Genomic DNA, 21,785 nt, shown 5'->3' with positions numbered 1-21,785 from the left:
AGAGAGAGAGAGAGAGAGAGAGAGAGAGAGAGAGAGAGAGAGAGAGAGTGTGTGTGTGTGTGTGTGTGTGTGAGAGAGAGAGAGAGAGAGACTGAGACAGAGAGAAAGAGAGAGCTGGAAAAGAGTATCAAAGAGAGGTAGATGAATTATCTTCATGTACCTGAACTGCTATCCAACATATGACTCAGATTCATCTGCTTAGCCCCAGAGAAAAGAACTAGCAGTTCTGGATACAAAGTTATAGGGAGGCAGATTGAGGCTCAATATTATTATTATTATTATTATTATTAAAAGCCAGCCTCCCGCAAGAAAGGTATTCAAGTCCCAGCTCTGACATATACTGGCTGTCTGATCCTGAGCATGTCACTTAGTTTCTCAGTACCCATCTTTTGTTTTTACATAGCCTAAACTTGTCCCTGTATCCCTCCTTACACCTGTCCCAGAGAGTCCATATAAAAAGATTTTTTTTTTAAAGAAAGAAGGGTGGAAAAAAAATCAGCAAAATTAATCAATACATTGAAAAACCTTGGTAATTTTCTAAGACTACTTTGCAGAACAGTTGCTGATCTGGATTGAGAGTTTCCCTCCTGGAAAGTTCCCTACCCCAATACAATCATGGTCATATACATACACATTCAAATAAATGATATTTATGTTGGGGCATAAGTATTGCAAAGTGTCTTATGTATAGGATTTTTTCCTCAACAGTTCTCACAAACAGATCTTACTCCCATTTAAAAGGTGAGGAAACAGGTTAAGGGCTATTAAGTCACTTGCCCATAGTTGTATCTAGTAACTGTGGAAGGTGGTACTTGAACCCAGATCTCTCCTAACTCCAAATTCAGTGCTCTTTCCAATATACCATGTTCTTTAAAGCCACATTTACCTATTAGGGCTGTCCAGAAATTACATAATCTGCTTCAAAAGATAATTTCTGGCTTAGTCAGTTTTAGGTTAGGCTAGAGATAAACCATCTCTTAAGATCTCTTTCAGCTATGAAATTCTGGGATTTTAATAGAGATCAATACTATCCAACTAGGGAGGATAAGGAAAGGCTTCACATAGAAGTTGGTGCTTGAGCTGTATCTTAAAGGAAGAGAGGGATTCTGAGACAAAGGTGAAATAATGTATTCAAGGTATAAGGGACAGCCAGTGCAAAAACATGCAGATGGGAATGTCATGAAAGAGGAAAAGAGAGAAGACCAGTTTGGCTTGAGGCTGGGAGGGAAAGTAATCTCTAATGAGTTTGGAAAGATAAATTGGACTTGGTTATATAGGGCTTTTAAAGCTCAACAGGAGTTTACGTGTAATGCTGCAGGTGATAAGACATTTGAATTGACTGCGGTCAGATCTACACTTAAAAATCGCTTTGGCAGTTATATAAGGGATGGATTTGAGGCAGGAAGACCATTTAGAAGGCTGCTGCAATAATCGAGGTGACAGCTAAATTGGTACCTATGTGAGCGCAAAGAAGAGATTTGATGCAAGTAATGTGAGGGTAGAAATAGCAAGATCTGGCAATTGACTGGATATGCAGAGGAAAGAAGAATGAGAAGTCCAGTATAATACCCAGGTTATGGTCTTGGGAGACTGAAAAGATGGTGGTGCCTTTGAAAGAATTAGGAAATTCTGGAAGGGGGGAGGTTTGAGGAGGGAAAGATAATGAAGATAACGAAGTTTATAAGATAACATATGGAGTTAGAGATGTCTCCAGGATATCCAGTGTGAAATGAACAATAGGTAACTGGTGATGCAAGATGGAAGCTCAGCAAATAGACAGGGATTGCGCACACAGATCTGCAAGATCTATCTGCAAGGAAGGCACTGTTCTAAACACTAGAGATATAAAGAGGGGAAAAAATGGTCTCTGTCTACAAACAGCTCACAATAAGGGAGATAATATATAAATAACTATGTACATACTAGATAGATCAATCAATATTTATTAAGTGTTTACTATGTGCCAGGCACTGTGCTAAGTGCTGCCAAAAACAGTCCCTGCCCTCAGACATTACAATCTAATGGCGGAGACAACAAGTAAACACACACACACACACACAGAGCAAGGTATATAAAGGATAGATAACATAATTAACAGAGGGAAGGCACTGTAATTAAGGGGGGTTAGGGAAAGCTTCCTGTTGAAGAAGGTATTTTTGCTGCGACTTAAAAAGAGAAAATGCCCAGAATCAAGAGATGGAGTATCTTATTCCTATAATAGTCAGGAAGCCAGTGTCACTGGTTCAAAGAAGTATTTTGCAAGCAAGGAAGGTGTAAGATTAGGAAGGTAGGAGGCTTTAAATGCCAGAGTATTTTGTATTTGATCCTGGAGGCAACAGGAAACCACTGGTATTTTCTGGGGGTGGGCATATCCATGACATGATCAGATTTGAGATTGAGGAAAATCACCTTAATGGACAGAGGATGGACTGGAGAGGGAAGAGACTTGAAGCAGGCAGACCCACTAGCAGGCTACTGTATTAATCAAGGTGTGAAGGTGTAGGGTTGTTTCACGCTTCTCCCAGTGGTGTGATTGTCTGCTGGGTCAGGAAATCAGAGGAACTGAATTTTCCTCTTCTCTACTTCCTTCACTTTTTCCTCCTTTTCCTCTCCCTCTCTACCTCCTCCTCACTGATAACAGCCGAGCACCTCCAAATTTGTAGACAGCCACCTTCTCACTGGAACTTCACCACCACCCCCGGAAATAGGTGCCCTTATCATCCCCATTTCACAGGAGATGAAGCAAGACTCCTCTTGAAATGCTGCCTACAACATGGATTGTGGGGATTACATTCACTTGGTGGAATTTAGTCCCTTTGAGAATGGTAATACAGGAACCTTAACTGCATATGGTGGCAATAATTATGTGGTTGTTGGACTTGTACATTTCAGGAGGAGGCAGAAGTGGATTGAATTCAGTATAGAACACTGGGAACGTTTCACCACGGACTCAGAGTTGATGCCATCACTCGGAGCCCAGAAAACAGGCTCCATACTTTGCCTCCAGAGGTCAGTTTTCCTACTGCAGTTGCCGATAGGAAGTTGAGACTACTCACCTCAGATCTTAAGGATAAAAAGGAATACAAGGTTTTCGCAAGTCATTCAGATGACACAAATGATTTGGTGTATACCCCCAAAAGAAGTCCAAGAAATTCCAAGTGTGAGTGATGATCATACATGCAGGGTCTGGGACTTAGAAGGGAATCGGAAAGCTCATTTTGTTCTCCATTCTCCTGTAAGGAGTGGCTGCAGGCATCCTGAGGAAGCCTGTAAATTGATGGTTGCAGAGAAGAAGACAAAAATCAGGTTCTATGATCTCATTACCCGGAAGGCTATCCTGTCTCTTGATCTCAACAGATGCCCTTAAGGTCAGCACACTGATGTTTAAGAAACACCTTCAAAGTTGGAGCTGTTTCAGGAAATAACTGGTTAATCTGGGATATTACTTGGTCCAACAGGATAAGACACCTGTCCATATGGATTGAGCCCACTTATTCAGGTGGTCAACAGTTAATGAAAACCTATTTGCAACCACTGGCTACTCCGGCAAAATGACCACTCAACTTCCAACTCATCATTTGGGACACACTCAGCCCATCTTCATTGGTTCTGCAGCTGTGTTATCTGGCCCATCCTGGCACAGGACTCTCCCTCTTCATGTAATGGGAGGTGACGTCAAGTTATTGTCCTTGTACATCAAATTCTCAAACTATATTTTTGATCAATATTTGTCAGATTCTTATTTTTTATATTTCAAAAATACTTTAAACAGTCAAATGTGTTTAATATGAATGTCTAAGTGTTTAATCTTATTATTAAATGATTTTTTTCTTTAAAAAAATAATCAAGGTGTGAGATGATGATGGCCTGCACTAGAGTGGGAGTAGTGTCAGAAGAGAGAAGAGGGGCATATTCGAAAGATGTTGCAAAGGTGAAACAGAAAGGCCTCAGTAACTGTGGACATATAGATGAGAGATAAATGAGGAATCCCATTTGACTCCTAGGTTCCAAGCCTGAGGAAATGGGAGGATGCCTTCTATAGAAGGCAACAAAAGGGAAGGCAGGAAGGGAGCAGGGTTTAAGGAGAAAGATAAGTTTTGAACATAACGAATTTAAGATGTCTACTAGATATCCAGTTCGAGCAATTGGAGATGTGAGAGTGGAGGTCAGAAGAGAGACTGAGGAAGGAAAGACAGATTTGAGAATCATCAACATAGATATAAACTAACTAGAAAGTTTCTCAGAAGGATGGGAAGAGGGTGAGGAAATAGGGAAAAACCTCCAGCAAAAGGTAAGATTTGCATATTGGCTAATACGACAGAAATGGAAAATGATAAATGTTGGAGGAGATGTGGGAAAATTGGAACACTAATGTATTGTTGGTGGAGTTGTGAACTGATCCAACCATTCTGGATAACAATTTGGAACTATGGTCAAAGGGCTATAAAACTGTGCTTATTCCCTTTGATCTAGCAATACTGACGGGGATGGGGTCTGAACCCCTAAAAGGAAAAGACCATGCCTTTGGGATCTTAACCCCAAAGAGGAAAAACCCTGGACTTTCCCACCTGGCCAAATCTCTGGTGTTCACCTGAGGCTATAATCCTATCAAATGGCCTTTCATTGTGGCTATGCCCAATCTCCCAATTCTGTTCTATTACCTCCCAATTGCCCCTGGCCACTTCCCATCCTTAATCCAATCTAGACTCCATTCTCCCTTGGCCACGTGGTCCAGGTCCCAGCAGTTCTGTTCACCTCAGTTTACTGGACACTCCCATTCAGATCTTCCTTAGACCCCTCCTCCAGTCACCCCAAACTACTTGGCCACTCCTAGATCCCTCCCACAGTCTTTATTCTTATAATCTAGCTCAGATTTTTACAATCTAGCCAATAGCTCAAAGATGCTCAGATTCCTTAAGAGTCTGGCTAATACAGTGGATCTTTAATAAACCTTGTTTTTGGCTGAAAGAAGGTGTGGGTCAAATTCTTTTGGGCAGGACCCGCATGTCGTGATTTTGGGGTCCCAGCACCCCTAAACCTCAACAGACCTACACATACAAAATTATTTATAGCAGCTCTTTCTGTGGCAGCAAAGAATTGGAAATTGAGGGGATGACATTCAATTGAGGAATGGCTGAACAAGTTGCAGTTTATGAATGTAAAGAAATATATAGAAGAATATATTATAAGAAATGATGAGGAAGCAAATTTCTGAAAAACCTGGGAAAACTTACATGAACTGATGCCGAGTGAAGTGAGCAAAACCAGGAGACCATTGTACACAGCAACAACATTGTGCAATGATTAACTATGATTGACTTAGCTCTTCTCAGCAATACAATGATCCAAGACAATTCCAAAAAGACTTGTCTTTCACAGAAAGAACTATGGAGTCTAAATGTAGATCGAAGCATACTATTTTTAACTTGTTTTTTGTTTTTTCTTTCTCATGGCTTTTCCCTTTTGTTCTGATTCTTCTTTCACAACATGACTAATGTGGAAATGTTTAACATGATTATATATGTATAGCTTACATCAGACTGCTTGCTGTCTTGGGGAAGGGGGAGGGAAGGGAAGGAGAGAGAAAATTTTGGAACTCTAAATTTTACAAAAATGAATGCTGAAAACTATCTTTACATGTAATTGAAAAAATATACATATATCATTAAGGGGGAAAAAAAAGGAAGGTAAAATTTGAGCCGTTTTGAGAGAAGCCAAGGAAACTAAAAGGGAGAGATGAAGAGAAGTATTCCAAGCATGGGAGCAGCCAGTGCTGACACACAAAATTAGTAGATGGAATGCTGTGTCCCAAGAATAGCAAATAAGCCAGTACAGCTGGATTTTAAAGTGTATTTGGAGGGAAATAAAGCGTAAAAAGACTGGAGAGGTAGAAAGGGAGAAATGTTGCCCAAGGTCACATACAAGAAATAAAACTGATGGAGCTAGGACCAGAATCAAGGTCTTTTCAACTGAACCTAAGTATTCCTTCCATTATACCACCTTCAATACTTTTAAAAATTAATAATTCCTTTAGTGTATATAGGGGTTCTAGTTCCTCAATAGACAGCTCCAATTCCCCTCCCTCTTTACCCACACAAAAGAAATGTATTAGCTCAAATTACAGGCAACAATGTCCAGCATGTTTGTTTTGTCTAAGTCTCCTCACTCTACAAAGGGCACCTCCTCCTCACACAGGAGCTGCTTAGCATAAGGACTTCTATATTCACTCACTCATGGTATATACATAATGGCTTAGGTGCCCTTGGAAAGCCCCAAACTCAGGATGCTCTAGGACAGCCCAGCCAGTCAAGTACACTTACCTGGGCAGCTGCCCACCTTCCCATTTCCCCTCTCTCAAGCAGAAATAAACAAAAGGTCCTATAGAAGTCTTAGGAGCTCTAAACTGGAATAAAAGAGTGCCACATCTACTTTAAGAATCCACTAAAGGCAAAAGCCAAAAGAAGTAGTCAAACTCAGGCCACTAGGGAGATTAAGTAGGCCTCAGGAGTAGATCAGATGAGGGTAGGCTTATAGAATTCCCCATTCTGATTCAGAGAGAGTGCTAATGAGTATAGTATACTCCTATTTGTATTCAAAACCCCATCACACAGAAAGGGGGCAACACATCTCAGATAAATCAAATAAACGTGTTCTGTGGACCAAAGATCCAAGTGCAACCCAGTCTGTCTCAGAAGCTACACAAAGGCTGTAGAAACCATTCAGCCAACCCAAGAACAACTAGGACACTAAGGCCAGTTGAATGTCAGTGCAAAACTGACCTGTCAGTGGCAACAAGGGTGCCAGGTTTCTTCCCTACACTGAGTGCATCAGGCTGGGTTGTTACCCAGGGAACTTCAACAAACATTCCCTCCTAAAAATAGCCCATTTCTTCCTGGCAATGGACTGCCAAAGACAACGGCTTTCTTTTTGCCTGGGAACATAAAGCAGAAAAAAGACCTCTCTGTTCCTTGTTTGGCCTTCCTGGACAGAGAATTTGGGACCAGTATGGATGAATGGTAGGAAGACAGTCACTTCAAAACATCAGCAGAAGGAGATTGGCAGTGCACAAGCCCAGTCTGATTGATGCCTTTCAACTGTCACTGTCTAAAGGTAAAGACCCCAGAGGTCTATGGCTTGCCTCATCAATACTATGGAAGAATGCTATCAAAGTTGGTCCAGCACACAAACTTTCTGCATTTCTGCAAGACAGAGCCATGAATCTAACTCAGGGCCCCCAAACAGAATCTGGTTTAATTCCAGGGCTTAGAGCTGAAAGGATATCTTGTAACATCCATCACGCCAATTCACCAACCCAACATCAGCAGAGCAACCTGTTAGGTCTAGATCACCAGCCACATGAAAAGCTTTGAAAGAAAAAGAAGGAACAGGTGGCTATGGTAGGACAGAGACTGCAGTGGGACTCCCTTACAACTTGATAGCTAAATTCTGCTGCTGTAAGGAGTCAGTTTCAACCTGCCATGTTCTGCTTCCTGTGCCAAGACACTGTGCGTTGTGCTGGAACTAACTGTACCCTAACATGGAGTCAGCAGCAGCCTATGGGTCAAGCAGGGCCTGTAGAAGATATGTAATGTCACAGCCCACCCCTCCCCCCAACACTAGACTCTTTTCCTAAACTCCAAGTAAACGTTCCTCTTGGTCCAAAGCAACAATGCTCTTCCTGCCTTGCATTTTTTTTTTAAATTCTGAGTTTAATACCAAACAAAATGGGTATTTATTTTTATATATACAGTATATGGAAGGACAGGCTTGTATATGAAACTGCAAATATGTACTAGAGTTTGCTTTTCTTTTCAAGTACATAATAAATTTAACATGTAACTTTCACAGCTGTCATGCTTGTCAATAATTCTTTCTCTGTTAAAAATACTTCTTAGGAGATGAATCATAGTAAAGTGGAAGATGGCTGGCTCTGGCATCAGAGGACCTGGGTTTAAATCTTGCCTCAGTCAGTCACTGACACTCTCCAGGCCACAGTTTCCTTACCTGTAATGAGGGGGTTGGGCTGGATGGTCTTTAAGGTCTGCTCCTGCTCTCAGCCAAAACCATCGTCAAAAGCCAAAGTGTATGGGCCTATAGTGGAAATTGATTTGGAACTATTACACCACCCCACCCCAACAAATCATTAAGCCATGCCTATTCTTTGACTCAGTGATGCCACCACAAAGCCTACTGCCCAAAAGAGTCAAAGAAAGAGGAAACTTCAGTTCTTTTTTAGTGGCAAAGAACTAGAAATAGGGTCTGCCCATTAAGTGGGAAATGGCTGAAGAAATCATAGCATATGAATGTAATGAAGTACTATTGTGCAGTGAGAAATGATGAAAGGAACAGTTCAGACAAACCTGGAACGACATATGAACACTGAAGCTGAGTAAAGTAAGCAGAACCAAGAGAGTATTTTATAGAATAACAACACAAGACTAGAAACTGACCGATGCAATGCCCAAAAACAATTTCAGAGGGCTGTTCATGAACCATGGTTCCCACTTCCTGACAGAGAGATGATAAACTCAGGTAGAGAATGATACATATTTTTTTTGGACCTGGTTAACAGAGGAATTTGTATTGTTTGACTATGCATATCTGATACAAGGATTTTATATTTCTTTCAGTGATGGATGTTGTGTATGTGGAAACAATGGGGTTACCAAAATGAAAGAAAAGGAAAAAAATAAGGTAACATGTTAAAGTTGATATATTCTTAGAGGGAAGGGCAAAATTGTACATGGTGGAGATTCCTACCTTCATGTTTTGAACCCTTTTTATGTTTTACCTTATATATGGAGACAATCATTTTGGAGTTTAAGTTCTCAATTAAAAAAGTGAATAGGACCTTACTTTCCTAAGCAGTTTCTGGGGATTACCTGGGGAACATAAACATTGTTGAAAAAATAAGTGCAACTGATACATACTTACAGTAGGTATACTTGGGAAAGATGGGGAGGGAGGGAGGAGAATCTTGAAGAACCACTGAATTGGCAGTCAAGGGAAAAAAACTAGCAGTTGAGAAAGCCTCTAGTTTTACTATGCCAAATCCAGCCCTGAGTGTTTTAGGACTGGAATCCACTTGCTCTTTTCAACAAAGGCATTGTGTTACGTATGGGTATATATGTATATCTATATGTGCATCTGTGTAGATAGATGTGTGTATATACACATATGCACACACAAAATTTATTTGGATTTAAAAATAAAAATGCTAACACAAAAATTCCTGTTCTTTAATCAGAAATTCACAAAACTTTCTTGTCTTGGGGTTTTTAAATGTTAGGATAAATATTTACAAAATGAGATCTTTGGGGCTTTTTTTTTTTAATATTAAAACAATCGCTTCTTCCTTCTTCCTCTTTCTTCTTCTCTTTCCCATTCTCATAAAAGGGGGGAAAAATCCTTGAAACAACTGAACATAATCAGGTAAAACAAATCCATACATTTGTCACGTCCAAAAACATGTATTTTATTCTGTTCCTTGGGTCCATCACTCCTCTAACAAAAGATCCCTGGATCTGGAGTCAACAGACATGGCTATTCTGCCTCAAACTGGCTGGCTAACAGTAGACACCTGCTGTACCTCTCTGTGCCTCAGTTTCCTCTTCTGTAAAGTAAAAAGGATATCTCCAAGGTCCCACTCTGGTGTGTCTTTTCCATCCATTGGCTTGCCTATTAATCAATATCTGATCTGCCTTATTGACAAACTGATTTATCCAACTTCAAAATTACAACAAAATTACTACAAATTACAGTGAAGAAAGGAGACCAGATCGATGCTTATGAGATAAAACCAATGTTCAAGAGGTCATCAAAGGAGGCTTAAGAGCAGGTGAACAGAAGGCTTGGAGAAAGATCAAATTACAGCATGAACATTTCTTAGTAACTCACGAATTCTCAAGAATACTTGCCAATTAGAAACAGCCAATTAGAAGTTAAACAAAAGCATAATCCACCTTATATATTTGTATCAAATTATCATGTAGAATGTCATTGGCCATCCCCAATGCCTGGAATGATGTCTCTCTTCCTACAAGACTCAACTCAAGGATCATCTCTTGTATGAAGCCTTTACTGATTCCCCCAACTACGAGTACCTCCCAAACTACCTTGCATTTAATTACATTACACGTATTTATACTTACTCTCTTTGTAGCTTTTCTGCATATTTACATATTTACTTCTCACCTGTAAGATAAACTTCTTTACAGTTGGAATTATTTCATTCTTTGTATTTGCATACCATTAAATTGTAAGCTTCCTGAAGGCAGGGACTATCTTTTGCCTCTTTTTGTATCCCCAGTGATTATCACAGTGCTTGGCACATAAGTGCTTAATAAATATTTATTGACTATTGACTGACTAAAAAAAATATTAAAAGAATCCATACTGCTCACAATTCAAGATGGTCTTATTTATTAAAATGTATCTTCTCCCAAATACCCCTCTGTCCTATGTTTCTGAATCCTTTCTAAAAACGGCAATTCAAACTATTTTCATGAGCCTAGCTCAGTCTTCAGCTCCACTGCCCAAAAGTCCGGCTGCTTGAATGCAAAGCAAAGGTTCCCAAAGGATCTGTAATATGCTATTTTGCACAGTTATATGCAGCAAAATTAAACCTACGCGAAGAAACAAGGTGCAGTTGCCATAGGAACCAGAAGTGAATTCCTTGAACATTATGATTAAAACTTTAAGCACAACATTAACAGGAGAAAAACCAGTTGGCCAGCTGTGTGATGCCCTTCTGCACTCTTCACCCCCACACATAAAGGAACCTTCCTACAGAGCCACAACAGAGGCATGAGGAAGCCAAATAAAGGCTTTGATGAATTCCATTAATACAATGAAGTTAGGGGCTGTTTTAACTCTCCACTGCCCTACAGGAAAGGTAGGACCCTTAATGTGCCTGGACCTCTCCAGGTAGTTCCCCAGAGAGGTTCACTGAGAATTCTTACTATAAGACAGGTGATGGGGCTGATGCAGTCTAGGGGTGCTGGGAACCTCGAAATGCAAGGGTACAGGATAGGCCTGTAACTACCTGAGAAGGGCAGAGTCTAAATATTCTATGCCCATCTCTGGCCAGAACCCTTGACAGAATGATCTTCCTAAGTCTAGGGACTGTATCTTACAGTATGGTACATTCCAGGCAGTTTAACCTAGCCAGCATCTTCCACAAGATGAGCACATAGTAAACAGGTACTGAATGAAGTAGGTTTATCAAAGCTGCAAGCATTGGATTCAAATTCAGTTTTTGCCACTGTGCAAGATCTCACCTGTGAGATCTTGGGCAATCTCTTTACCTTAAAGAGATAAAGAGGCCTCAATTCTCATCCACAAAATGAAAGAAGACTAGATAACCTTCTCAAGTCCTTTACAACTCTAGATTCTATGGATAATTCAAGAGGAAAGACTATCAAGTATGGGTTGGACCAAGCAGGTATCATTCTACTTTCCTGCAAAACAGTGGGAAAGGTTACAGTTCCATTTGGGGAGGGGAAGGGTAGGGAGAGAATAAGAACAACTATAGTCTACAACAATAACAATTCAAGGTCACTATACTACAGAAAGTGGCATTGACTTCCTGAGGGAGGTGTGCCTAGGTGTCTCCAGTTAGTATAAATTTCTCTAAGGTAAGTCAGGATGGGGTCCTACCTAGTGTTACAATGAATATATCTTCAGATTTCTTTATTTTTGGTAAAAACAAACTAATTTTCAACCTTTGTCTCCTATGATTAAACCAAAAAAAACTAGTCAATTTACACTGTGCTTATCTGCTATCTCCAAAAAGAAACCATACTTAAATCTAACCTTCCAGTTTCCACATCATTGTGTACAAACAGAAATACGGATCAACTAGCAAGTGGACAGCAGTACTGTAAAAACACCCATATGGCATGAACTGATGCTGAAGTACACAGTAACATTATGCTATGATAACTGTGATAGACTTGGCTCATCTCAGCAATGCAAAGATCTGACAACTCCAAAAGGCTCATGATGGAAAATGCTATCCACATCTAGAAAAAGAACTATGGAGTCTGAATGCAGACGGAAGCATACTATTTCCTCTTTTTTTTTTTTGTTTCTTCTTTCTTGTGGTGTCTCCCATTGGTTCTAATTCTTCTTTACAACATGACTAATGTGAAAATGTTTAATACGAATGTATATGTATAGCCTATTATCAAATTGCATGCCATCTTGGGGAAGGCAGGGGAGGAGAGGGAGGGGGAGAAAATTTACAACTCAAAATCTCATAGAATTGAATGCCAAAAACAAAAATAAATAAATAAATAATCTTTTAAAAAATCAAAAAAATTCAAACCAAGATCGAGAGTCATTAACAAAAAAAAAAAAAAAACAAACAAAAGAAACAAACAAAACCCCCGTCTACATGGAAACTGTCAAAGCAGAACACCCTCACAGGGTCTTCTATCATTTTTGACAATGATTTAATAGAACCAAATGTGATTAAAGAGGATGCTTAGTGGCAAGTCCCAAGTTGAAGTTTTAATTTTTTTATGTGAATTTTACATGAATAAATTTTATATTAATTTATGTGAAATCATGTAAACATATATATTTGGAAAGTAGACCAAACAGACAAAAGGCAAACTATCGGGCAGCTAGATGGCTCAGTGGATAGAGCACTGGCCATGGAGTCAGGAGGAGCCGGAGTTCAAATCCAGCCTCATACACATGATACTCACTAGCTGTGTGAGCCTGAGCAAGTCACTTAAGCCCGATTGCCTCGAAAAAACAAAAACAAAACACACATACACAAAAAAGATGATGAAGAAGGCAAACTAGTAATTCCTCAGGAACCATAAAGACCCTCTTTTTTCCTGGGAAGATGGTGTGATCAGACTATTTTCCACCCTGCAAGCCAGAATGGCAGCTTTGAATCTGCCTAATCTTGCACTCGCTTTCTAAAAAAGTAAATCTGTCAATAATCCTTGATTCAGCTCTGATTCTTAGAGTCTAGCCAATAGCCCATAGATGCTCAGATTTCCTAAGAGTCTAGCTAATATGGCGAATCTTCAATAAACCTTGTTTTTGGCTGCAAGGCTTGGGACTTTCCCAGGAGGCCAAATCTCTGGTGTTCACCGGAGGCTATAATCCCATCAACTGGCCTTTCACTGTGGCCACACCCAATCTCCCCTCCATTGTCTTGCCTCCCTATGGCCCCAGGCCACTTCCCACCCTAGGTCCCATCTAGGCTCCATTTCCCTGTAATTCTATTACCTCATTGACTACTTGGCCACTCCTAGATCCCTCCCAGTCTTCCTGTATATAAAGTCCATCTTGTCTCCATTAAGATGCTCTGATTCTTAGAATCTAGCTAATAGGCCATAGATGCTCAGATTCCTTAAGAGTCTAGCTAATACGGCGAATCTTCAATAAACCTTGTTTTTGGCTGGCAAAAAAGTCCTTGATTCAACTCCATTTAAAGCTTCCCCTGAAGAGTGTGGAAGGGGATTCCAAATGACTAGCATTCCAGATTAATACCAGGAGAGTCTAAATGTGAGAGAACTTATCCTAACCATTCTAAATGGCTCATTCAGTTTGTAGTAGATCTAACAATGGCATTCTTAATTCCCTAGATAAGGTGAGGTCTAAGGCAACAACGACTAACTGTAAAAGATCGGGCACGCACAAATACCCAAACTTGCATTGCCAGGGATGGACACAATCTCAAGGGTGCTAGGACTGTCTTTTAGTGGAAAGGTATGCAGACCTGTGGCTTTGAGGAAATTTTTCTTCTACTCTTCCCTCTTCTGGTCTACCTTTCACATGCTGCCAAACTTAGGTCTATTTGTTCATGCCAGTCCTCTGCTCAAAACCTTTAAACAGCTCTCTATTGCTGAGGTAGTAAAATTTTAAAAGTCTCAACCTGGCATTCAAGGCCCTCCATTATATGGCAATACACTGTCTTTCTAGCCTCTCTATTATGTACTCTGTGCTGTAGTCAAGCTGGACTACTTGCTACTCACTACTCATGTACTATACTTTCTTGCCTCCAAACCTTCGCTCACACTGCTCCTATGCCTGGAATTTCATCCTTCCACCTGCTGAATTCTTACCTATCCTTTCAAGTCCAGGTCAAATGCTACCTACTTTATGAAGTCTTCTCAGGTTCCCACCAACTCAGTAATGACATTCTCACCTTCACAGGATACATTTACCTTTCTTACATTACTGGATTTTATAGTTATATCTAGTATGTGTCATATACAAAATGACAAATTCCATGAGGATCAAGAACTTACTATGTGTCATCTCTTCCAGCACCCAGCACCACCTCTGTATAAAGTAGGCCCTTAATAAGTGTTTGTTGAAGGAGTTTTGTTTTTCCTTTTTCTTCCCAATGGCAGCTAGGTGATCGAGTAGACAGAGCCCTGGATCTAGAATAAGAAAGACCTGAGTTTAAACCCAGCCTCAGATACTTACTAGTTCTGTGACCTCAGGCAAATCACTTAACCAGTCTACCTCAGTTTCCTCAAACGAAAAAAGGGGACAGATAATAGGACCTACTTCACAGGATTGGTGTGATAAAGAGATATTTGTACAGGGTTTTGCAAATTTTAAAGCACTATACCTATTATTGTGTTAGCTATTATTATTTTATTATATGCTAGCTATAATTATTATTTTCCTCAATGGAAGAAATTGGTAAAGGGGGGAGTTAGATAGCAATAGGGTTTCAAAAAAACAACAGAAAAGGAGATCATTGAATCACTTAAGAATGCAGAAGGTAACACAAACAGGACAGCTTTGAAAGCTCCATTTTGAATTTATTATATGATTAAAAGGAAAAGCAAATTGTATACAATATCCACAGTACCATAAACAGTTCTCCTTTTCTACTTTGTATATGGAAATGCTCATTTTATTAGATGTTATGTTTAAAATATTTTTTTAAATGTCTGTTAAGTTGAAATGGAATAGATCACAGAAAGACCCCTAGAAAAGCCTCTCAACTTGGGTCACAGCCTCTTTCAGGTAAAAGCAATTAACTTTACTGAGCATCATGCAGTTTTCTCATCTGTAAAATGAGGATGACGCCACTTATCACAAACCACTTTCACAGAGCATTTGCGAAAATGAAATAATGTGTAGAACAGCACTTTAAAGAGCTAAAATACAAACCGAAGCAATTATTTAAAATGTATAGGTGTTTCCTACCACAAGAAAGATGGTAGCTGCCCAAATGGTAGGGGTGTGACCACCTCCAAGTAAATATATCAGCTGCCTTGACTGTCTTCCTGGACAAATACCTTGTACAATTTGTTCAGTCATTTTTCGGTTGTGTCCAAATCTTCATGACCCGACTGGCGTTTTCTTGGCAAAGATACTAAGGTGGTTTGCCATTTCCTTCTCCAGCTCATTTTATAGATGAGGTAACTGAGGCAAACAGTGTTAACAGGATTGCCCAGGGTAACACACCTAGTAAGTATCCAAGGCCAGATTTGAACTCAGGAAGATAAGGCCAGGCACTCTATCCATTGTGCCGCCTAGCTGTCCTTACTTTGTACAAAGTGGGAGTTTAAACAGTGTTTGTTGGATTAGTGGTCACTTCCTTACCATCAGGATTGACTATCTGAAAAGCTGAGGTTAAGACTTAGAAAAGGACTGAGAACTGAAGAAAGAAAAATTTATCATAAGACATGTCTTAAATCATAAGACTGAAAGATGAAAGGGACCTTGGAAGTCATTTAGTACAACCTCATTTTAAACATGAGGAAATTATGGACTTAGAGAAGTTTTATTATTTGGCCCAGGTCAAACAGAGAGGCAGAACTTGAACCTAGGTCCTCTACTCCAAATCCATCCCCCCCCCCCATATCACTGTTTACTTAAGGATACTACTGTTACTGAGAACAAAATACACATGGTCCCCAGAAAGTTATCCCATTTAGCTTGCCACTCTAGGTAGAGTCCCAGAGTGGCCCCATCACTCTGGATCAATCCATCACCAGACTCATTAAATGGTTACTAAAACTGATACCTCAGTGTCCAAAACACTGGCTCAGAGCAACAATTAGTTGCGTTGGTCTTTGCCTCTGACACTAACAATCCACCTGATGCCCCTTGATTAGTTAAGACCTATTTCCCTCCACTCCTAACAGACCTTCTGAGTTTGCTAACAATATATATTTATATATATAAAAAAAAATACTAGCCTCTTTCCTTTGTTCACCAAACGTTCGACACTTGGGGTGTCCCTGAACAAGATTGCTCACTTCACACCATAGGCAAACAGAGGTCATGTCAATTTAGTTTGGTATGTCTAAGGCACAGTATATATTAGCCCAAATCACTGGCTCTCCTGTCAGCTGAAGATGTGGATCTACTAACCCCCTAAAACAAATCCTCCACCAGCTACCCAGAGGACACTCATGCCAATCCAGTGCCATCATCCAACCAGTTTACAACTCATGCTTCTCACTATCCTGAGCTCTGAGCTCTGGCAGGACTTGCTGCCTTCAAAGGGAGGCCCAATTCATGAGGTCCTGCTATTCACAGTGTTTACTCACCACCTGATTTGGGATTACATAATATTTCTATGTACAAATAGAACATATGCAAACTAAGGTGCACCACAATATAATCTCTTGAAATTAAACAGAAGTCACATTTCTTGCTCATTCCCAAATCTTCTCCAGTGACCTCTGAAGGCAGTCTTTCTTATGAATGAGATTTCCAAAATTTGGCACATTCAATAATGGGCTTCTAGTCATCCTAAATCTCTAAGTTGCACAAATACAGAAAGGATAGCTTTGGTGCTCCTCTAAGGGCTTGAAATGGTCAGTATTCTATTTCATGCTGGTCTCAACACTAAGAAACAGAGGAGAGGCTCAGGATCATCCTTATGTATCAATCTTAAGGTAAGAAACCTCAACAGCCAAAATCTACCTTACAACAATAATATGCATAGCTTCTGAAGGGACTACCATACACCATGGATAAAATGACACTAATGTTAATGGAGGCACAAAAAAAGGCAAACAGCAGTGCCTCAACTCTGCCATATGCTTCTAGAGAAGAACCTTATTGCCATTTAGGCTGGAATAGTTTGGACTTTTTAATTTTCCTAACTAGGCTGGCCAGTTAAGTGTTTACTAATAAATGGGAATACCACAACTACAGAAAACAAGTCAGACCGGTTTTAACCGGTCTGACCAAGAGGGCCCAGCCACCTGCTCAATCTGCCTACTTGTCAAGGACCCAGCTTGAGGTCTATAGGTAGAGACCATTGCCCTGGAGCCCTAAGGCTGCCCTCTCAGCCTTAAAAGCAACAAGCTGGCCACGACTGCTGCAGGACTCTTTTTCCCATTTTACCTCATCCTTAAGGTCAAAGTCAGGTCTCAACTAGAGACCTCTCAGTCCAGGAGCTTCAGAGCATCTTGTCAGCGAACAGGCATATAGTGTGGTGAGCTACAGCCCATGTTTAGCTGTTGTACAAACTTGACAGTCTCCCTGGAAATTCTACACAGTGTCTTTTGCAGAAAAGTATTGCAGAATTACTTACAGCTCCAGTCCCACTTTATGTACTGACAGTGGGCTTTATGGAGAAGGAGGTTATCAGTAAGAGAAGGCTGGTAGACCTTATTTTCAGAATTAGCAGCCATTTTAAGAGCAGTCACAACTTGCCTATGTCTGGACAACTTGTCAACACAAATTATGCTTTTCCCCATGAAGGCTGCTGTTAAAAGCTAGCATGACCTCCCCCTCCCGGGGAAAAAGGAAGCTGCCCAGACTTGCTCTCACCCCAAACAGAGCAATCACAGAAGGATCCTCTTAAAACACCAGGAGGATATTTTTAGGGCAAGCTCAGCAAAGTGTAACGTCACTGCAGCAATGACCTTTGCATTTTGATGACTGGCTCAGCCCCACAGAGGTAATCCCCAAACCCTTTCTCTGGAATTCTCCCTATTTCTGTCTTACCATCTAAAAACAACCCTCCCAAATCACCCCTTCAACTTGAATTATAATATTTTTTAAACAAGGTTCTGCTTCAAATTCTAATACCAGCCTCGGAGGCTAAGGGGGGAACACTGCTGGCACAATAAAGGCCTGTAACATTCAGGAACAATCACACATAGGTTTATTTATACCAAAGCCTGGATGGGAGAAATAACATGTTGATAATCACAGAAAGGTTCAAGAACTATCTCAAACCCCAGAACCTCTCAGCATAATCCCAGCACTAAGACTGGAGAAACACTTGCCTTAGTCTCCCATCTCCAAGGAAATGAAGCCTCAATCTCAAAAACAGGCCCTCCACCCCATTGCCAGAAAAGAAAAACAGCAAGACTTGACGAGATATGTGGTGACTCTGGAGAAGCCTACACTATTTACAGTATCTGTCCACCCCAAGCTCTGGAGTCCTGCCAAGACATTCCCACCTGTCTCAATCTCCTGCCAGGTAGAAGGGCAAAGAATTAAGGGGGAGAAGAGAAAGAGTATCTCCCCCTTTTCTTTCAATTGCCAATCTCACTTCTACCAAGTGCAAGCCAAGCCTCCAAAAGAAGCCTCATAGACTCCAAAGCCAAAATACTGTTCACTGTTCTCAGGTTACAATCCTGATTCCTACGGATCCAACTAGAGCTTTTCAGACGGAGGGGAAAGAGAATTAGAAAAGGGGGGGGGTGGAGTGGAGAATGAATGCTATATTCCCTAAGTAAGATCTCAGGAGAGCCAAACCAATGGTCTATTTCCTAAGGAACTAAAGAGTACACATTAATACATGAGTATCTTTCCATCCAGAAAAGATGTGTGTTCAAATTCCCCTCCCACCAAAAGTCCTTTTATCTACATATGAGGCTCAAGGCCTGATATCGCTAGCTTCCCCAAATGGAGGTGCGTAAATTGGCCGTAAGGGTGGTGAGAAGGTACCAAGCTTAGTCTATGTATGAGAGAGAAAGGAGTAGGTATAGAGAAGATATACTTCTGAGAGTCATACTTATATCTGGCTGGTTTTGTTTTGTTCAAGGAAGGTAGAGGATGAAATCAAATTAGAACAACGAACAATAGGTGGGAGAAAGGAGAGGGGAAAAGTTATCATTCCTCATTCCAGGAGAAAGGAAGCAGAAGACTGGGAATATAGTTGGGGTTGGAAGAGAAGGGAATTAAAGTACAGATTTGGGGAAGGGATAGCCTCAGATAGGACACACTGGGTTCGGCTAGAAGAGAAAAGGGGCCCATAAATCCAAGAACCAATCAGGTGTTATGAGGGAGCCTTCGACTTTATGACTTGAGGTAAGAAGTCTGGAAGGTAAAATGAGGTCAAAAGAACGTTTAACAAATTCTGGGTGAAAGGACTCTGAAGCCACACTGAGGAGAGGGGGAAGAATCAGGCAGGGAAAAACATGGAGAGAAAAGATATTTCTGTCCCCAAGGGTGAAAATCAGGGTGAATAAGCTACATTTTTTCTTTCTGCAGGGTCACACAAGGAATGTTTGGCACAATAACAGGGACATAAGGGTGGTAAAAACCAACCCTACAGGAAACATTGGATAGGGAGAGGATAGTCTCATTTACCCTAAGCGGAAGAAGGACCCTAGTAGACGCTTTTCTGCCCTGCTCACTCTCCAGCCTCCCCAGTAAGAAATGAAACATTCACAGAGCCCCACCCCACCACCAAGAAATTGGGGGTGGGGATATGGAGAGCATCAACCAAGTGTGAAGGAGGGAGCATCTCCCCCATCTGAAAAGAGATTAAGGGGAGTGATATTAAAGAACTAGTGGAGAGAATAAGGAAAGGAAGGCTGGATTACATAGTGGGGGGATAAGGCAAGAAGTTTTAGAGTCAGGAAAAAAGCACTGACATGAGCACGAAATCAGCAAGATTTGGAGGGAGGAAGGGATGCTGCTTTACTGAGGAAGTAGCTACAAAGAGAGAGTAAGGAATGGGGTATAGAGGAAGTGTTTAAAACCAGGGAGGCTGGAGTAGGAATTGTAGTATCAGGCTAGACTCCGGGAATAAACCGATATTGGGGTGGCATGAGGTGACCAAAATCGATAAGGTGAATATTGCTGAAATTACTTTATATTTATTAATCTTTATTTACATTCTTCCCTTACCCTGGTTTTCTTTGCATCACCAGGATGCTTGTGGGGGTGAATGAAAGGCAAAATATAGACAGATGAAGTAGTAGAGTGATAAGGATCAGGGAAGGAAGGGATAGGTCGAAGGACTGCAGGGAATCAGATTAGGGGATAGAAGGGAATGAGAATTCCAAAGGGTGGAGGCAAGACAGTCTATGGGAAAAATAAGGTTATTATAAGATTCCTAAAGATGATGTGAATATGAGATAGGGTTGTCAAAAATGGTAGGAGGTCAGGTGGTGGAAGCCTCTAAGGGAACAACAGAAGAAAGACGAGACTACTAAGAAAAGGGGAAAATTAGGGGGACGAGGGGGGCCGAATGGAGGAAATAAAAAAAATGAGGGGAAGAGAAATGGTAAAAATCATAGGAGATCCAGGCTGAGGGAGCTCCCCTCAGGGAGAATGGGGGGAGGGGAGGGCGATGGAAGAGAAAAGAGAAGATGAAGTTGCCTAAGGTGAAATGGAGGTGTGTATGTGAGCAGCAGCTAGGGAAAAGAATACGGGGAGGATGGCGTAGTAGACACGATGGGGAAGGTGGGGCCCAGTCTGGGGAAACTAAGGAAGGAGATAAAGAAAAACTAGATTGGGGGAGAAGAGAGGAGGGGAGGGGAAGGGGTTCCCTATGACAATGCCTGAAGTGGGGATGGCGAATACATGGGTGGTATTGGTACTTCCAGACAGGAGAAAGGGTGTAGGAATCCCTCAAAGTAGTGGGGGCTGGAAGACAGACTAAGAGATTGGCGAGGAAACAATAAAGGGGGGGGCAGGGAACGGGGTCAGGGTTCTGGTGTGTGCCGTGTGCCCGTATTCCCGAGGGAGGCAAGGGGGACAGCCGGAGTGAGGGGCTGAGGTCCCTGCCAAGGACCCCGGCCGTACCTGGTAGACTGAGGCCTTGGGCAGGTCCAGGCAGACTGTGCAGCACAGCACGGAATACAGGCGCTCCTCCAGCTTGCCGCTCCCCGCGGACGCCGAAGCCGAAGCCGTCGCTGCCGAGGCCGCCGCTGCCGCCGCCGCCTCCGCCTCGGCCGCCCGCAGCCGCTTCTTGGGCGGCGCATCTGGGTCGCCGCCGGCCTCGGGTAGGGGCAGCGGGCGGCCCGCTGGAAGGCCCGCCTCATCAGGGAGCCCGGGCCCCGCCGCCTCTCCCAGCACGGACACGGACACGGCCATGGCGGAGGCGCCCGGGGGCCCGGCCCCGGAACCCGCGGGTCCCCCCGCTGCCGCCGCTGGGCCCCCGGCCTCCTCAGCCCCGGACATCCCACCGCAGCCGCCAGGCAGAGCCGGGCGCGCTCCCGCCGCTGCTGCTGCTGCTGCTGCTGCTGCTGCTCCTGCCGCCGCCGCCGCCGCCGCCACCGCCCGAGGGGGAGGGGGTTAGGGACACCGCGCGTTCCTGCCGCTGCCGCCGCCGCCGCCGCCGCCGCCGCTGCCGCTTCAGAGGGCCCGGCCGCCCGCGCGTCTTCTCGAAAGTACTGCCGCCGTCGCCGCCGCGTCAGTTGCTGCCTTAGACCCAGATGCAGACACCAAAACCGGCAGCGCCGCCATCTTTGTTTTCACTGCCCGCTCCCTCCCCCCCCCCCCCACCCCCCGTGGAGGCGGTGGCGGCGACGCCCATCACGTGACCCCCGAAACCTCCACCAATCAGTGTGCCTCTTGAGAGGGGGAGGGGAGAGAGG

The 21,785-nt window shown here is 42.4% G+C and overlaps 1 protein-coding gene and 1 pseudogene across 1 annotated transcript in view; one reads left to right on the top strand and one right to left on the bottom strand.

Annotated features, from left to right (window-relative positions):
- LOC114039875 (cysteine and histidine-rich protein 1) overlaps positions 1–21,369 on the bottom strand; it is a 47,737-nt gene extending 26,368 nt beyond the window's left edge. The window contains exon 1 of the mRNA XM_027857777.1: positions 20,992–21,369. Coding sequence (XP_027713578.1) covers positions 20,992–21,369 — 378 coding nt within the window. The remainder of the gene's footprint in view (positions 1–20,991) is intronic.
- On the top strand, positions 2,738–20,956 carry LOC114039815 (annotated as a pseudogene).
- Positions 21,370–21,785: the final 416 nt, after the last annotated feature.

Source organism: Vombatus ursinus, unplaced genomic scaffold (assembly GCF_900497805.2).
Source record: "Vombatus ursinus unplaced genomic scaffold, bare-nosed wombat genome assembly UNPS02012319.1, whole genome shotgun sequence".
Classification (NCBI taxonomy): domain Eukaryota; kingdom Metazoa; phylum Chordata; class Mammalia; order Diprotodontia; family Vombatidae; genus Vombatus; species Vombatus ursinus.
Note: the sequence above shows the minus strand (reverse complement) of the source record. Positions and strands in the feature narration are given on the sequence as shown.